This window comes from Pungitius pungitius, chromosome 15 (genome assembly GCF_949316345.1).
Source record: "Pungitius pungitius chromosome 15, fPunPun2.1, whole genome shotgun sequence".
Taxonomy (NCBI): domain Eukaryota; kingdom Metazoa; phylum Chordata; class Actinopteri; order Perciformes; family Gasterosteidae; genus Pungitius; species Pungitius pungitius.
In genome coordinates, this window is record NC_084914.1 from 3765616 (window position 1) to 3783778 (window position 18163).

At 43.4% G+C, this 18163-nt stretch overlaps 2 protein-coding genes across 5 annotated transcripts; both read right to left on the bottom strand.

Moving 5' to 3' along the window:
- Positions 1–2768: 2768 nt before the first annotated feature.
- LOC119207036 (uncharacterized) lies at positions 2769–7767 on the bottom strand. 2 transcript variants are annotated; one of them, XM_037457676.2, is made up of 9 exons: positions 7725–7767; positions 7260–7419; positions 7040–7115; positions 6851–6961; positions 6060–6362; positions 5697–5984; positions 5318–5419; positions 4941–4984; positions 2769–4317 (listed from the first exon to the last, which is right to left on the bottom strand). In XM_037457676.2, exons 4-9 carry the CDS (start codon positions 6909–6911, stop codon positions 4189–4191), a joined length of 927 nt encoding a protein of 308 aa, XP_037313573.2. In that variant the 5' UTR covers positions 6912–6961; positions 7040–7115; positions 7260–7419; positions 7725–7767; the 3' UTR covers positions 2769–4188. The 2 variants fall into 2 exon arrangements, with proteins under 2 accessions (XP_037313573.2, XP_037313569.2); XM_037457672.2 differs by lacking the exon at positions 7725–7767 and having other exon boundaries at positions 7260–7713.
- Positions 7768–9120: 1353 nt separating this feature from the next.
- LOC119206979 (SLAM family member 9-like) lies at positions 9121–17188 on the bottom strand. 3 transcript variants are annotated; one of them, XM_062557737.1, is made up of 6 exons: positions 17079–17188; positions 14118–14423; positions 13705–13992; positions 12944–13042; positions 12483–12526; positions 9121–12161 (listed from the first exon to the last, which is right to left on the bottom strand). In XM_062557737.1, the coding sequence occupies exons 1-6, from the start codon at positions 17134–17136 to the stop codon at positions 12033–12035; spliced, it is 924 nt and encodes a 307-aa protein (XP_062413721.1). In that variant the 5' UTR covers positions 17137–17188; the 3' UTR covers positions 9121–12032. The 3 variants fall into 3 exon arrangements, 2 of the variants coding, with proteins under 2 accessions (XP_062413721.1, XP_062413720.1); XM_062557736.1 differs by having other exon boundaries at positions 12483–12529; XR_009942465.1 differs by lacking the exon at positions 9121–12161 and having other exon boundaries at positions 12482–12529; positions 13832–13992.
- Between the last annotated feature and the right edge of the window lie 975 nt (positions 17189–18163).

Consider the following 18163-nt stretch of genomic DNA (forward strand, 5'->3'; position numbering starts at 1 on the left):
TGCACGTTCCCCCTCGTCCCCGTGTTGGGAAAGGACAGCCCCGATCCCCACATTGCTGGCGTCAGTGTCCACAATAAAGGGCCGGCGGGCATCAGGGTAGGCAAGGATCGGGGCTTTGGTTAGCGATACCTTGAGTTGGTTGAAAGCTACGGTGCAGGTGTCATCCCAGAGGAATGGCTGGCCCAGGTTAGTCAGACGATGGAGGGGACTGGCAATCGAAGCAAAATCTCGGATGAAGCGCCGATAGTATGACCCCAGGCCCAGGAAACTTCTCAACTCACTGACGTTAGCTGGGGTTGGCCAGTCCTTTACTGCAGTCACCTTTGCTGGGTCTGTAGCTACACCACGAGCACTGACAATGTGGCCCAGGAAAGCTGTTTCCCTTGTTAGCAGTCGGCACTTCGCAGGGTTGAGTCGCAACTGGGCATGGCGGATGGCATTGAAGACTTCTTGGAGGTTGATAAGGGCTCTGTCAAAGTCATTGGCATGTACCAGCAGGTCGTCGAGGTACACAACGCAATGATTCCGGGGAATGCCCGCCAGCACCCTTTCCATCAGCCGCTCAAATGTAGCCGGCGCGTTGCAGAGTCCAAATGGCATGACGCGGAATTGCCACAGCCCTTGCCCGATGGTGAAGGCGGTCTTAGGTCTTGCGTCGGGGGACAGCTCTACCTGCCAGTAACCGCTGCGCAGGTCAAGGGAGCTGAACCAGCTGGACCCCGCGATGTAATCGAGAGCATCGTCAATACGAGGTAGGGGGTACGAGTCTTTTTTGGTGACATTGTTGAGACGTCGATAGTCCACACAGAACCGCCAGTTGTTGTCCTTCTTCCTTACCAGTACGGCCGGGGCTGCCCATGGACTGTCCGAGGGCTCAATTACTCCTGCAGCAGCCATCTCGCAAGTTTTCTCCTCTGCAGCTTGCTGCTTACTGAGGGCCAGTCGATTGGGCCGCAGACGGATGGGCTGTGCAGAGCCGGTATCGATGGAATGCTGGACCAGCCCTGTCTGCGTGCAGTCTTTGTCTTTTGCCGCAAATATGTCCATATAATTTTCCAGAAGGCACTTCAACTGATGCTGATGTTCAGGGTCCAGGCCAGCACTGCTGCGCTCCCACAAATCACGGACGGCTTCCACAGTCTCACTGGAGGAAGAGACAGCTGGTGCAATGGAGGCAGCCAAGGTGGCCTGTGGATGTGCAGGGCCACTGGCGATGGACGGCATAGGTGGTGGTGCGGCCCTACCGGACTGGAGTGCCAAAATCTCTGTGCCAAGGGTGATGGTTTCTCCTAACACGTTGACACAGGCACCCCAGCGGGTCAACAGGTCCAAGCCGATGATACATGGGTCCCGAATATAAGCAAGCCAGAACTTGTGCACCAGCTCCTGGGCCCCAGCCTGGACTTTCAGTCTCTTGGTCCCTCTCATGCCAGCTCGTTCCCCCGTTACCGTGAGCATCTGAGTGGTGGTTGTTGACCAAGTCTTTGGGAGGTCTCCGCTAGTACCAGGGAGGATGCCAGGTCGTACCAAGGAGATGGTGGACCCAGTGTCAACCAGCGCCCGACACGGTTGGCCATCCAGTTTGCAGTTCAGGTACAGCCCTTCAGTGTGTCCGAGGCGGCCGACTAAAGTGCATCGGCCATGGAGGGGGGCTGGAGGCCGGAATGGTGCACCCCTCGCTACACCATTCCTCTGTCGTTTCCCGCTGGTGAAGTGACTCTGGGTTTCGGAGTTGGGGCTGGGCAATTTCTGGCTATGTGACCCGGTTCGTCACAACGATAGCAGCGGTCAGTAGGCTGGGGGGGACGCCGCCTGGGTGCTGGAGGCCAGGGCTGCATTCGTTGTGGTGGAGGCCTCACCTGACGGACCTCTTCTGCTTCTTCTTCCTCGTCATAATCGGTAAGCCTGACGCATGGCTGTTGGTGGAGAGTTCTTTTCTGGCTGGGCCATGCGGTGAGTACTCCCTCTGCTCGTTCAGCCTCGTGGAGTGCATCACCGAGGGTCTGGGGTCTGATGAGAGCGACATGCTGACGCAACTGCTCAGGTGCAAGTCCTCTCAGGAAGGCGTGAAGGGCTAGTTCTTCTTGTGCCGCTGCTTGGAAGTGCGGGTAACCCAGTCGAGCGTGTAGCTGCACATCTGCTGCGAAGGTACCCAAACTTTCTTCTCCTTGGCGGCGGCGGCTGGCTAGTTCCTCCCGGCTCTGGTCAACAAGGAGCCGCTGTCCAAATCTCCTCTTTAACGCCATTTTTAGGGCCTGTAGGTCCCCTTGTTCCGCTGGAGCTAGGTCACGAAGCACCTGCACTGCCTTGCCTTCTAATGCTAGGGCTAGATGGGTGGCAGCCTCTTCGCTGTCCCAGCCGCTGTGTTGGGCTGCTAGATGGACTTGTGACAAATATGGCTACAGCTGTGTCGTCCCATCGTATTTGGGTAGTTTGACTGATGTCCTTGGCTTGATTGAGGAGCCTTGTAGGCCAGGGGTGAAGACCCGTGGCTGGTCGGGGGTGTTGGTAGGTAGCAGGCCCTCGCTGGTAGTAGCCGTCCTGGGCAGTCGAGGGTCTTCCGTAGCCATGGGTGGTGGGTGAGGCCTTGAGACGTTCCCCTGCTGGCGTAGCCGTCTGGTGCTGCAGCCATCAGGGAGGGCTAGGCGTTGTCCATCCTCATTAGACTCCATCTTTTGCCGCATCAGGCTTCGCAAGTGGCCCTGGGTCTGCCCTAGGGCCCTCTCCAGCTCTTCAATCTCCATCTCCATCTGCATTCTAGTAGCTATATCCCACTTCTGACACCAATGTGGCGAGCTTGGCCAGATGAACGAGACAGGAGACTGGTATTAATTTTGCTGCCCTTCCTGTGTTTCATACACCGCACGACCCCAGGAAATAGACACTTTATTAAGGCGTTGAACTAAGAACTTCACCCACAGCCATACTAAGTTGGGTCATGGTGCCCACACTCCTACACATTAAACTGTAACAAAACATTAAACATTTAATTAAAACATTAAACAGTAACATTTGAGCACAACATAACAGACCCTAGAAAACACACATAATCTTAAACACTAGAACATTAACATAACAGAAATGCATCTAAGGATTGTCCCATCATGCAATGCGCCTACCAGCGCCGCCTAACTCGATCCGCCGCTCCGATCGCTACAGTATTTATAAATTCAGCTTTCCAGATGTTACCTGGTGAAGGAAAGACATTCAAAACTCAAAGATGTTTTTTGGCAGACTTAATAACTTAACATGTTTCTTTACAAGAAAACTTCATAGTTTACCTTTAAAACAAATGCTGATAATAATATTGATTATACACAAAATCACTGTTTTCACGTTGCAAATGAAATAACTTTTAAAATTTCCTGTCGTTTCACATATTCCTCACAGTTAAAAGGAATTTAGATGCTTTTTTTGTCTAAAAAATAAAAATATAGAACAGAAGCATCCTGCATCATGTAGCTCAAATCTCACCAATCTGGTGAGGCCTTAAACGTCTAAAGTGTAAATCGTTGCTCTTTAGGAAATGATCAGATGAGTTTGAGTTTTTACCAAAGAATCAATATGTGTCGTTATTATATTTGGACATTTGGAACACTGAATGATGACTAAATATGTTATGGAAAAACATTTAGAAAAAAAATGAAAAATGTGTTGTTTCACATATTTTGTGAACATAAATAACAATAAATAACAGAAGAAAGAAAAATAGATAACAGAAGCATCCTGCATCATGTGGCTTAAATCTCACCAATCAGGTGAGGTCTTAAAAGTCTAAAGTGAAAATCAACTCTTTAGGAAATGATCAGATGAAAGGTGACATGAAGAACCAAACCAGGTACCAAAGCTGGTTACTCTGAAGTAATACGAAGAGCCTGCAACGGGACTCGGGACAGAGGACACTATGGGCTGGACGTGACGGTGTGCAGGACAAGGGGAGACGCAGACTACAAGTGCACATAAGGGAAGTGTGGGAACAGGTAACACAATCAGGAACCAGGGGGGACCAACAGACTGGTGACACACAAGGAAGGGCAAGGAAACCTGAGAGGAGAGCTAATTTCCAAAATAAAACAGGAAGTCACAAAACAACCGTGGAGACAGGGTGAAAATGAACTAACGCATAGAAAGCTTCGATCACACTGAAAACTTACAACATGATTCTGGGATTTGGTAAATCATGCCTCTTTAATTAATGGAGGACCTGCCAGGCTTCTTCACTGTAGCGTAGATGCTCTCCGGCTGAGTCGATTGAGCGTTAAGTCCCACCACGCTGTAGGTGGAGTTCTGATTGAGAGGTGGTGCTGATGCTACTTCCTGCAGAATGAATCACATACGTAAGAAATGGTTACTTGCTACTTCTTTGGTGAGTCATTTCCTGATGATTAACTTCTGCCCCTTTATGTTAAAAACTAATGAGTCAGTTTTTCTAAAATGCATCAAACTGCTACAAAACACATTTTGGGCTCTTTTCACAAAGAGTTCAGAGGAATCTCTCGGGGTAGAAAGCACATCACACTGCAGCAAAAGCCTTAAAAAAGCACCTACAGCTTTAACATCATGTAGAGTACGTTCCACTTGTGTCTCTGGACTTGTTCTCTGGGTAAAAGGAGGTTTTTAGGAAAAAGAAGAACAAGTAGAAAAACATCAGCTCAGGAGGAAAGTGTCCACGTGGTGTGAGCCACCACGTGGAAGCAAAGGGAGGGTCACGTGACCACGTAGTAGATGTCATGTGACTACCAACCTGTGGCCTACATTGTTTCAGTATTTCAGAGTATCGGAGCACAAGCAGCAGGTGTGTGCACGTAGCAGGTGTGTGCACGTAGCAGCTGGCAGCATGAAGCCCACCTGGAAAACCTGGAAAAAACCTTGGCACAAGGTTTTGATTCTAAAAACATTTTTTTTTTTATTTGTTTAAAAAAAAAAGGTGCAACGCTTACCTGAGGATCTTCATAAACTGTATTGAAGATCTGTCTTGAATCTGCTGTTGTTGAAGAAAAAAAAACAGCAAAGATTTGAACTGTTTCCTTAAGCTGCAGATAAACTGAGTCCATCTTTTGGGTGGTGTCTAATTTACTCCATCATCAAACAGAAGCACATGCTGATGTGTTGGATTTGATGTGTTGGATGTTTGTGACTCTTACTATGCCAGTAAGACGTTCTGTGTTGTACAGATTATACAGCGCTCTGAGGCTCTGTGATTGTGATGTTGGGCTATTTAACCAAACAGGTGGGTCCATAGTTATGGAGGACTTGGAAACATTGAGTTTCTATGTAGTTTTGCAGATCTTGTGATTATTTGTTGGAATGGACTTACAGATTATTCTCTTTCGACGATAACAAAGCAAGACGATTAGAGCCACAACTACAACAGGAGTGAGAATTATAGCAGTCACCCAGACAAGGGGAAAGGGAGGAGCTGTAAAACAGAAGAAAAACCAGATTAGAAGAATCTTTTAGCAAAGCTGAGAAGGTGTGAGATGTTCACAGCCTGATGTGCTTCTGAGGGACTGCAGTTTGGATCATGAAAACGTCTTTGTAATGTGATCTGTAGTAAGAAATAATTTCATTTCTTCAATTAAAACAGAATTTAGTGTTACTGACCTTTAAAGGCATTGATGGTGACACTATAAGGTGTTTTTATGGGGGGCAGAGGCTGCATTATCATCATGAAGTCGTCTCCTTTTAAGTCTTACCAGTATTTGAGGAGCAAAGATGTTCAGCAGTATTAAAGTCTTTGGTCCAGTGAACCTGGTTGCTATGGTTACAGATGATGGTGCTCTTCAACAAGTAGACCTGGAGAGAAGCCCCAGAGGTCGTGACCTCTGGTCGCTCTCCTCTCTCCTGACTGCAGTTCTGGTCGACACATCTGAAAGTGCTGTTGATGTGAGAGTTGTGAGTCCTGCAGGTCACATGGAGGTCACATGACTCTGAGCTGTTGGAGTCCACTCGGTCCACGGTCAGTTCAACTGGAGACACTGGTCCTGAAGGGGGAGGGGGCGTTCTACATGAAACATGGCGGCAGAAACTCTCTATCAGTGAAATGTTTACAGACTCACCTTGAACTGTGACCTTGTATTCAGCTAGAGGTTTGTTTCCTTTAAATGTTAAAGCTGCAGCAGAATAAACTCCACTGTCGGCCTCTTGTAGATTCTTCAATGTCACAGAGAATCTCTCAGGAAACTCAAGCCCTCCAGAGACATTATGAAGGACATTTGGTTCCCCACTAGGTCTAAATCTTACTAAAGCGACTGTTTTATTGATTTTCCAGTCAACAAATATAAACTTCTCAGGAGGATCAGCATGAAGCTTCAGGAGCAGATCACGTCCCTTCAGCACAAACACAGGAGTCTCAATGGTTCCTGTAAAAACAGTAGACACACGATACAATAAACATCACACACAAACATTTCAACAAGTGGTTACAAAGTGTCTAAAAGCACCTTCAATGTTTCCTCTGTATCACACACGTCTTCTATTGTAACGGTTACAATATTCAATGAAATAAAACACAGACTTTTAAATGAAAAATAAAAAAGGACTTAAAGAAAACTTTCCCTCGACAACGGAAACTGAATGTGTTTACAGATCCAGATATTTACCTAAATGTGGAAAATATTCAATAATCTTGTTGTCTCTCTGAGAGCAATGATATTTTTCATGGAGATTAAATCTCTTTCAAAGCTCTGATTCTGTGTACTGACAACTTCCTGCATCTTAGAGATTAGTTCAGGAAGGATCAACACGAATGCTGATTAAACGGAAAGAATCACTAATCAACTTCTAGTGCAGAATCGGTGCTACGGTATAAAAGCTTTGACCCAAAATGTGTATAAAATAAAGTCCTCACCTTGTGCTTCACATAACGTCAGCAGAGAAACGACAAAGAGAAGCACGACGCACGGCCTCATTCTGCAGAATGGAGGTGTGACGATGAAAGGTGGAGAACGCTTCACTTCCCCTTAAAACAACAACCAATTTAAAGATAGTTTCTACAAAGCCATATATGTCTCCATGTGGTTGACTTGTTCACACTTACCTTCACATCATGACGTGGGCTCCTTTACTTAATGGATGGTCTCGTCAGCAGCTTTGACTGTTCTTCTGTAGGAAGTCTGTACGGCCACCAGGTATTTTACTTTATTAAACCACAGAAATGTGTCCATCTGCACTTTAAACACTATAAACAGCTTTCACAGCTTGATGCTGATTCAATAAAATGCCATTCAACAAACACATACAATGTCCCAGGTATTTACCTCCATCATCTTCCTTCTTGCTTCATCATGGTCACACATTTCCATCAGGATATCATCAACGCCTTCGACTCAAAGAGCACTTTCAGTTTCTGGTCCTCATCACTTCCTTGTTGCCTGGCTATTTTAGTGGAGTGTGCTGCCCAAATTCCTAAACTGTTCCCTATATATTATATTATATATATTTATACCACTCTGCTAACGTTATCATATAAGCACGTTATACATACTCGTTAAATAGCCCAATACCAAATGCAGCAATTATATCTAATACTTCTACTCAACCTATGTATGCATCACTTTTAAACCTAACCTAGTAAGTTACTACCATCAATTAACAAACCAGTTATTTACTGAGAAATACCAAGTACACAATACATTTAACCATTTACCATTCAGATCAGATTATACATTCACAAGAACACGTAATAAAACACACAAACAACACATTTTCGTCCTGTCGCTTACCTCGGATTGAGCATTTAACATTCAGCACAGCACAGCAAATCCTAGCATCACACCCACACACACACACACACACAGCATCCGGTTAGCCCACACACACACACACAGACACACACACACGCACACAGCTTTAAAGGCCCACAGTGACCTGATGGGCCTTTATACCCGTTTGAGATTAAACGTCTACTTCTGCAAGGTCACAAGTTCAACAGCTGACCCTCTCAAGGTGCCAAAGTACAGAATATAAAATGCTGTTAAAATTTTTCGATGGACTCAGTCGAGGCACATTGAATACATTCAATCTGAAGTTTGTAGTTCTACATTAACAGGAAGTGCTTTACTTAACATTTCACAGTGCATTGTTATTTTGTGTTTGTGTCTTTAACTCGAGGTCTTCTGCCGTTGTACAACAGGAAATGTAAAAATATCATGAGAGTGTTTTGGGGTTCTGTGAAACTTTCCTTAACGTCACTCATTGGTATTTTTATAATATAAATACAGAACTGAGAATAAACTAAAAATCATAAGACTATTTTAAATGTGTGGAACATGCGTGTTAACTCGCACAAGTTGTTCTCTTTTTGAAGGAGAGGAGCCAAACGAGAACCAGGCTTCATCTGCCTTCATCTGATCAGATCCCTTTTTACTCTTGTTTTCATGGGGGGGGGGGGGTACTGTGCAAATTAATAATTCCACCTATTTGCTTTGTTATAAACGTGTGTGGGTGTGCATTTGCCACCCTAAAATATAATTAGTAGCTGCAGTCAGTGGAGGACAAAGGCGTCCACCTTGAAGGATACTCGTTCCTCTGGTCCAGACCAACTGTCTCGCCTTCTTTGGTCTGAGACGTCTGCAGCAGATTTCTACTGACCTTTTGGGGGGGGGGGGGGGGGGGGGGGGGAATATGAACGATGTGCAAAGAGTTCGACCGTTTGAATAGACACATGTAATCTAAAAAGGCAACAAGATGTTCTAATGTCTTGTGTTAAAATAATAGTAGATAACAGTGCAAATTAACATTTACAGGGCAGAACATCAGTGTCAGCTTCAGAACATTACACACAACTTGTAATCATAACTGCACTCAGTAGAGCGAACGTTGAAGTGAGCGTCAGAAGAGGAAGTGGTTCAGAGCAGGTGTCTCATTGAAGAGATGAACACACTTCCTGGCACGGCTAATGTTGCATTTTATCTGAGTTAGTTGGAGTTTGAGATACTGTTCAAAGAAACAACTTATCGTCTCTACAAATGTTGTTTCCTCCACCCTGTGGAGTTCTTAACTTCTGATCAAAGATGGCCCTTCTGAGTCGAGAGGTCATAAAAAACCAACTGGCTTGAGTTTAAAAGTGAAAGAATTTATTAATTAACAAGTAAAAAGCATTCACTTTATCTTACATGCTAATGTAATATCACAGAAACTACAATTCTAACACTAAACATTACTACATTTTTTATACTTTCAACCACTAGGTGTGATCTTCTGCTTAAATCCCTATAAAAAACAGTTCATGCAGATACATCATCACGCCTCCTTTCAGGTTTTTCAACCATGTTCATACACATTCAATAATGCTGAAGCAACATCTATTGTTCTCATGATCATTATCTATTAGGACTCTGAGTGGACTGTGTGGGTCATTTGATCAGATTCGACTGTCAGTGATCAAACCATCTGTCATCAGAGTCTGATTCAAAGGCGTCCTGAGAGGTTAAAGGAAGAAACTCCCTCTCTCCCCCATGCCTCCCCCACTGAGGGACACATTTGGCCCCTAAATGGAAAGAACATTAAAAGATACACCAGAAGTGAATAAAATATAACTTTCACATGGGAGGGAAGTTATAGTTTAGTCTGTGTAATAGTTTTGGCAATAACAGATTAAAAAAGGCAAGGAAAGAGGTTTCATTGAGCAGCATCACTGATCTCTTGATTTTCTGCTGACATGGACGCAAACTATTTAGAATTCAAAGTATTTATAAAATCAGCTTTGCAGACATTACCTGGTGAAGGAAAGACATTCAAAACTCAAAGATGCATTTTGGCAGGAAAAAATTCATAATTCACCTCTAAAACAAATGCTGATAAGATTATACACAATTTCACGCTAAAAAAATGATTGCAAAGAAATGACCGTGTATATACGTTTTGGGTGGATGATATTTTTGGGGTTCGGAAGGCCCCTCGAGGGAGATCACACTACGATGAATCAAAGAGTCACCTGGCTCAAATTTTAAAAATCAAAAAGTATTTAATATCTAAACAAAGTAATAAGGAATACAATTTACAAAGTGAAATACAATTTGAAAAGTAACATATTTCGCGAAATAGAGAATTCTCCGACCAAGTCAAAGTTTACATATCAAAGCGGCTGCAGGAGAACTCTAACAAGTGCTTCGCTGTTTGGTATTTTAAAAACTCCTGGGGGGTCTTTTGTTGCATTCGAATGTCATTGGCTTCTCCTTCAGAGTGTCTCCTCCTGGTTCATCCTCTTCACATCCAAGTGTGAAACCGCTCTGTCTCATCTCTCCCTCACATTCCAATACATTCTATGTAGAAACATTTGGCTTTATGCCTCAATGAGTGAATATAACACAGCATACATAGTTTGTCTTCATATTATAACTAGTACACTTCAATTACAACACAACATACTGTATAAGATCACAGTTCTTAATGGTTTATCACAGTTTATGTGGTGCAGTACTTTGCATCTAATTGCTTATCTAATACCTGACAGGAGAAAAAAACTCCCAAAAAACGGGTGTCTTGGGGCCGGGACGTGCGGAGACGGGACTCGGGAGGTTCGGTGTGGCCCAGCGCGCAGGTCCACAGCGTGGGGGTCGTAGTTGGCCTGAAGGTGGGCAGCCTGCTCCAACACCCGCTCCCAGCATGCTGACGACCGGGGGGCTGGACGCTGGCCTCCACCTGCGAGTCCCAAGCGGGGTCTGGAGAGCGGCGAGGGCAGTGACCGGATGGCCTGTTGGCGAGCCGGGGGTTGGCGTTGCTCTGGGCAGCCAGCTGCACGCTGCGCGGGCCACCCAGAGCCAGACGAGTTCCCCAAAAAAATGTCCCTCGGGAAAAACCCCGCTGAGTCCTTAGTTGGTCGCGTCATTCTGTCACAGGAGTTGCTGCTGGGGCAGGTTGAGGGAGGACTCAAATGCAGGACTTTCCAAACAAAGGTGCTCTTTAATTATTCCAAACAAGGCAGACGTGCACAAACCACGAACAGACATAGACAATGACGCGACAGGGGACAACAGGCACACAGGGCTTAAATACACTAGAGAGGTGCAGGTGATTGGACACAGGTGGAAACAATCAGACAATCACAGGACAAGGCAGGAAGTGAAACTAACCCAGAGACTCAAGAGACATGAAACTACAAAATAAAACAGGAAGAAGAACCAAACCGTGACAAATGCATTCACTTCCTCTAACATACAAATGTAATAACTACTATCTAACATCACACAAACTACAATTCTACACTAAACGTCGTGGGCAAGGAGGGAGGACTCAGACGCGGAGTTATACGAAAACAAAAATACTTTATAATCCAAGTTAATAGTCAAAATTTCAAAAATTAAACTCAAAAACCACTCCACCCAAGGAGGGAAAAAAAACAAAGATCTTACAAAAACAACATGAACTATAAACTACGTGGCAAGACAATGACGCGACAAGAGACAAGAGACTCACAAGGCTTAAATACAATCACAGGGGAAGAAAGTCAGTGGTCGCTAACCGTGTGAATCAACAACAGGAATGCTCGCTTCGCAAACATTATCTTTAACAGACCTTTTCTGTCAACATATAACCAGGACATTCTGATCTACCATTCCAAAATTAAAGCCTCTAAAAATACCATTCATGAGCTGTATGGTTTCCTTACATACATCCTTACACCTAAATCTTTCAACAGACCACTTTTGGTCAATTTCAGGTTATAAATAGAAGGTAACTAAAAATAGTTACACAGTAATTCCACTTTAGGCAGTACACATCACCATGGTGTGACTTGGTGATGACCAGGACATTCTGATGTACCAGTCCAAAATAAAAAGCCTCTCAACGACATAATTATTACTTTTTATACATTTATCTTAAATATAAAAGATGTCATTACACATATCTCTTGTGACGCTAAATAAGCTTGTGTGTGAATGCGTGTGATGCTTAGTAACCTCTCACCAATGGCACGTTTGTGTAGAGAATCTCAGCATTAAAGCAGGTCACATGAACTGATACATCGAAAGCTTCAACAACACGGAAAACTGCCAGCAGAAATCTAGAATTTGGGAAATCATTCCTCTTTAATGGTTGGAGGACCTGTCAGGCTTCTCCACTGTAGCGTAGATGCTCTCCGGCTGAGTCGATACAGCAGAATGTCCCAACAAGCTGTAGGTGGAGTTCTGATTGAGAGGTGGTGCTGATTTTACTTCCTGCAGGATGAATCACATACGTAAGAAAAGGTTACTTGATTAACAGTCGCTGATTTAAATTCTTCTGCCTCTTCATTAAAAACTAATGAGTCTGTTTTTCTAAAATGTTAAGTTTAGACAACAGCGTGGGATTTGATATCTGCACAAAGAGTTTTGGGCTAAGTGGAAAAATTGTGATGACGGACTGAGACACAAACAAACAACACGTAGCACGTAGCTGCATGAAGCCATCTGGAAAACCTGTAAACAACCACGTGGCACAAGGTTTTGATTGTAAAAATATTTCTTAGTTTGTTAAAAAAAAAAAGATGTAACGCTTACCGGAAGAACCTGGTAATTTGTTTCAATATCGATCTGTCTTGAATCTGCTGTTGTTGAAGAAAAAAAACAGAACTTTAAAGATATGAACTGTTGTACATTTACTTTATTTGAGCTGCAGATAAACTGAGTCCATCTTTTTGGTGGGGACTAATTTACTCCATGCTCAAACAGAAGCACACGTTGAGGTGTTGGATTTCGGATAAAAGCACCTTTTGGTAATATATCACATGTATAGTTTTCACCCAAAAGTATTTCCTCATCTGATGCAATAAAAGACGTCCTGTGTTGTACAGATTGTACAGCGCTCTGAGGCAAACTGTGACTTGTGATATTGGGCAATTTAACCAAACAGGTGGGTCCATAGTTATGAAGGACTTGGAAACATTGAGTTTCTATTTAGAGGGAAAAAAGAGATATTGCAGATATTGTGATTATTTGTTGGAATGTTTACTTGGACTCACTGATTCTTCTCTTTCGATGATAACAAAGCAAGACGAATGCAACCACAAGTAAGAGAATGAGAATGATAGCAGTCATCCAGCCATATTGAAGGGGAAGAGCTGTAAAACCGAACAAAAACCAGATTAGAACAGTCTTCCTCATTTAAATGAAGCAGCACAGCTGAGAATGTGTCACATGTTCACAGCCTGATGTGCTGCTGACCGACTGCAGTTTGGATTGTGAAAACATCTTTGTAATGTGATTGTAAAGGGCTGAGAGGCAGAGTGGTGAAGGGGATGTATGTCCAAGCCAAAGGCCTACCACCTACACCCCCGAAAGCAAGCTCATGGCAATCAGGTGTGCCAGGAGACACACTGGGACCTCCTCATTAAGGGGGGTACAAAACCTAGGTGGGAGGAGTAGTACCGAGGGTTTTTTGGGGTGAGGAGCCTGGTGAGCCAGGGAGTGGCCCGGCTGGTGTATACCTGAACGGTTTTGATGAACGTGGGAGATACCCGGAGCAATTTGGTTTGTTTCTTTTTTTTTGTTCAATAAATGACAACTCTGCTTTTTCTCTTGACTGTGGAGCTGCGGCGATTCGAAAAAACCCCGTGCCATCTTGTTACAGTGATATATAGTTAGACATCATTTCATTTATTCAATTAAAACAGACAATTTAGGTTTGCTAACCTTTACAGTAATTAATAGTGCCACTAAAAGGTGTTTTATGGGGGCCAGAGGCTGCATTATCATCATGAAGTCGTCTCCTTTTAAGTCTTACCAGTATTTGAGGAGCAAAGATGTTCAGCAGTATTAAAGTCCTGGGTCCAGTGAACCTGGTTGCTATGGTTACAGATGATGGTGTTCTTCAACAGGTAGACCTGGAGAGAAGCCCCAGAGGCCGTTACCTCTGATTGCTCTCTTCCCTCCTGACTGCAGTTCTGGTCGAGACGTCTAAAAGTGCTGTTGATGTGAGAGTTGTGAGTCCTGCAGGTCACATGGAGGTCACATGACTCTGAGCTGTTGGAGTCCACTCGGTCCACGGTCAGTTCAACTGGAGACACTGGTCCTGAGGGGGGGGGGGTCAACATTTGTCCTGAAACACCATCCATGTGTGCACTTTCACTGTTTATTTCTAGCAGTATGAAACATGGCGGCAGAAACTCTCTACAAGTGAAATGTTTACAGACTCACCTTGAACTGTGACCTTGTATTCAGCTAGAGGTTTGTTTCCTTTAAATGTTCCTGCTTCAGCAGAATAAACTCCACTGTCGGCCTCTTGTAGATTCTTCAATGTCACAGAGAAGTTTTTATCTGGAAACTCAAACCCTCCAGAGACATTATGAAGGACATTTGGTTCCCCTGTAGGTTCAAATCTTACTAAAGTGACTGTTTTATTGATTTTCCAGTCAACAAATAAAACCCTCTCAGGAGGACCAGCATGAAGCTCCAGGAGCAGATCACGTCCCTTCAGCACAAACACAGGAGTCTCAATGGTTCCTGTAAAAACAGTAGACACATGATACAATAAACATCACACACAACAGGCACGTGCACAAATAGACCCCTAGTGGTGTTCAAGCATCTGTCCTTTTGCCCTGGATGAGAAAAGTTCCCTTTCTGCTGGAGCCCAATTTTTTTTCTCAATGTATTAAGAATAAAAATTACTCTCTCTGTCATTTATTCCCCACAATTTAATATCTGGCATTAATTTGAGTTCTTGTGAGAATTTCGCCCCAATATTGTCACAAGCCCCCCCCCCCCCCCCCCTCCCACTTGGTGCTCGTGCTGAGCGCGTAGCGTCGGACAAACACTGCTGACGGTGCTTGTGAAATCCCCCGACGTTGTTTGGTGATAAAATAACCACATTAGTGCCGCTGAAAACATTACGATGCAACTGGTCCGTGATTCCAATGCGTTGTCCAGCTGTTTACTGGCGTTTGTCATGTTTCATGAAGGGAGAGATGCCGACTGACAGCGAATTTAAAGGCAGTTTTACTGTCCAACAAATTAGACAATTGCTGAAATGAAAGGTACACAGCAAAATCCTTAAAATTAATTATCCGGTTTTGGGCAAAAGTGTTGAAGTGCAAAGTTGAAATCACACTGCAAAAAGATTCAACTTTTACAGAGTCAATTATACGAAAGAGCTGGAGTCATCATCCAGCGTCAAGATCAGATTCATTTGCAACACTTAGCAGAGTTAAACTAACTCTTTGAAAGTTTGAAATGTAACTCTACAGTGTCACACTTCTTGGTCTCAGGCTTAACTCCATGTAATATGGTGCATGGATTGGAGAGGGTTTCGAACCCCATGTTCCAAGTGTCCCTGAGCAATACACCTAATCCTGAATTACTTAGTTAAAATTATAACAGTGTTAAAATGGCAACACTTTAAAAAGTCTTGACACTGTGGAGTGTGGACCCCATGGGACACTTTAAAGCAGTCATTCTCAGCTGGTGGGACCCGTTTTTGATGGGTCGCGGGCCTTTGCATGGGAAAATAAAAATTAGAATAAAAAATAAAAAAATCACAAAAAAGTCATCCTGTGATTTTATTTTGAAGGGACTTTTTTAATGCAGCGGAGTGTCGTTTTTTTGCCGGCTCGTCCGTCCATGTTTTCAGCAGCGTGTGCCAGGTTGGGTCAAACCATTCTGATATGGGGGAGACATTTGGGTTTTTAGGATAATTAAACATCCTGAGTATAAAATTCAGCTTATGAACTTGATTTTGAATAAATTTGAGAGGTTGAGAATGTTCCTTGATTTGGGTCGCGGCTTGTCATTAAGGGGTGATGGTAGGTCCCGGAGCCAGAACCAGTTGAGAACCACTGCTTTAAAGGTGTTAAAATCAACTCAAATAGTGTTAATTTGAGTCTGTGCATTTTGCTGTGTAGGTCTTAAGTTAAGCCACATCACAGTCTGGTGAGATATATTGTGGTATATTAGTCATGTCAACCCTCCCGATTTTTCCGCGAGACTCCCGAATTTTAAAGCCAAGTCAAATATATATTTTACTATTAATGACAAAATAGTAACGCACAGTGACTTGGACATACTAACGCGTTAGATTACTCGTTACTGAAAAGGTGGTCAGATGCCCGCCACACATCCAAGTTCTCACGCTAAAACATCGCGGTGGTTCCTCTTCAATCTTCCCCCGCAGACCGCATCGCCCACGCACCCCCCCGCCACGTCGGGCGTATCGCCAACTCACACTTTTGAAAAGTTGAGAGCCCTGCAATACTCGCACTGCCTCGTCTCGAGTCCCCTATTGCTTAAGTACAGTAGCCTACATTACACGCAAAAACCAGGCCATTTTTTTTTTCAATGGGATAAATCGAGTTAGTTTGCTACCAAAAAGAAATATATCACACTATGTTTTTTATTTAATATTGAATAAATATTATTTATAATTTCATAAATAATTTGGGCAATAGGTGCCCTTTTACTTTAGTTTGAGAACCTGCCCCCGAAAATGTCTGACACAACATATGATGAATCATTCATTGCTGAATGTTAATCCATTCCTTCACTTTATTTCTCACACATTGAACCAGCGGTTCACCTTCAGCTCATCACTGCTTAACATGAACTTAAAATGTCTCACGTCGTCTCTTCCTGAGGAACCAGAGAAGCTTAACAGCACAAACTAAACCCACTGAGACCAAGTTGGTGCCCAAAGTTCTTTCCCCTTCAGCCCGTTTCAACAAGTGGTTACAAAGTGTCTAAAAGCACCTTCAATGTTTCCTCTGTGTCACACACGTCTTCCATTGGAACAATTAAAATATTCATTGAAATAAAACACTGATATTAAAAAAGGGACTTAAAGAAAGCTTTCCCTCTGCAACAGAAGCTGAATGTTTGTGTTTACAGTCTGTGTTTAGATCCAGAACTTCACCTAAATATGGAAGTATGAAATAACCTTGTTGACTGGCTGAGAGCAATGGTTATTATAACATAGCATAGTTCATTCTCTTTCAAAGCTCCGATTCTGTATACTGACGACTTCCTGCCACGAAGGTACGACACGAATCCTGATTAAACAGAAAGAAACACTGATAAAAAATACGTTTATAACCCAACTTCTATTTCAGAAATGATGCCACAGTATAAAAGCTTGGACCCAAAATGTATATAAAATAAAGTCCTCACCTTTTGCTTCACATAATGTCAGCAGAGAAGCAAAGAGAAGCACGACGCACTGCCTCATTGTGCAGAATGTGGGCCGATGAAACTAGGAAGTTGTTTCACTTCTGCAAAACAACATCTTCCTCCTTGCGTCATCATTGTCACACATTTCCATCAGAAAATCATCAACACTGTTAACTCAAAAATCACTTTTACATCCCCAGCTCTCACCTCTGGTGTAAAGGACCTCTGATAGGGGGAGTATTCAAATATAGGGTTAAGTATTTTATTTTAGGCATCTTGTTACGTCAATCGGAGTATTTCCGGTGGCGCTTTTATTTTGAAGGTTCGAAAACCGGAAGTGGGTAGTGAGAAGCGCGAGGGAGACGTTAAAAGACGTTATAAGACGTTAAAAGGAGGGTAAAACAATAGAAAAACACGGAAAGAGTCACGGTTTCATTAGTTTAGCACCCGGTTGACAGGGGCACAAGGTTAGTATTTGTTCAAGTTTGTAAAATATTGTTTTAGGTTATTAAGTTTTCTTTATGTTCTGTGTAAGATGCTAATCAGTGTAAATATTTATTTTTTCTCTTAGTTCTTACGGCGTGTTCAATAAAATACCTATGGACCATCAGTTTAAGACGACCATAATTCAGCCAGGGATGCTACATCTGGTCCTCATCACGTCTTTGTTGCCTCAACCGAGAAATAAAAGAGGATTCCGCTACATTTTTGTTTTTTAGTTCATTGTTAGTAACTCTCAAAGAAATAGAAGTACAGGGTTCCACTTCACACATAAAGAGCTTCTATTAATAAAGTAACTGCTGCAAACCACCCTGACCTGATCTATCACAGATCTATATAGTCACAGCCGTTTGAGAACTTTTTTTACTTTTGTTGTTGGTTTGGAAGGAAGCGTCTGTTCAAAAGTGGGTGACCACTTCAAATTCAATGATATTTAGTATCAAAAAGCACATCTTCCTACGGCAAGGTCACAGGTTCAACGGGAAACCCTCTCAAGATGCAAAAGTACATCAGTGCTGTGTTTCCCCACCATTATAACAGCGGGGCGCCCCCCTGGAAAATTTATTTTTTCCACACACGCCGAT

What these genes read in the sequence shown, in the direction of transcription:
- LOC119207036 (XM_037457676.2), bottom strand. Translation starts at nt 6,911, where the DNA reads ATGAGGCCGTGCGTCGTGCTTCTCTTTGTCGTTTCTCTGCTGACGTTA. An exon ending in TCTTTGCTCCTCAAATACTG is followed by an intron (nt 5,420 to 5,696) that starts GTAAGACTTAAA and finishes TCTGTTTTACAG; the next exon opens with CTCCTCCCTTTCCCCTTGTC. An exon ending in TCGTCGAAAGAGAATAATCT is followed by an intron (nt 4,985 to 5,317) that starts GTAAGTCCATTC and finishes CTTCAACAACAG; the next exon opens with CAGATTCAAGACAGATCTTC.
- LOC119206979 (XM_062557736.1), bottom strand. Translation starts at nt 17,136, where the DNA reads ATGAGGCAGTGCGTCGTGCTTCTCTTTGCTTCTCTGCTGACATTATGT. An exon ending in ATACAAGGTCACAGTTCAAG is followed by an intron (nt 13,993 to 14,117) that starts GTGAGTCTGTAA and finishes CCCCCCCCTCAG; the next exon opens with GACCAGTGTCTCCAGTTGAA. An exon ending in TCTTTGCTCCTCAAATACTG is followed by an intron (nt 13,043 to 13,704) that starts GTAAGACTTAAA and finishes TCGGTTTTACAG; the next exon opens with CTCTTCCCCTTCAATATGGC.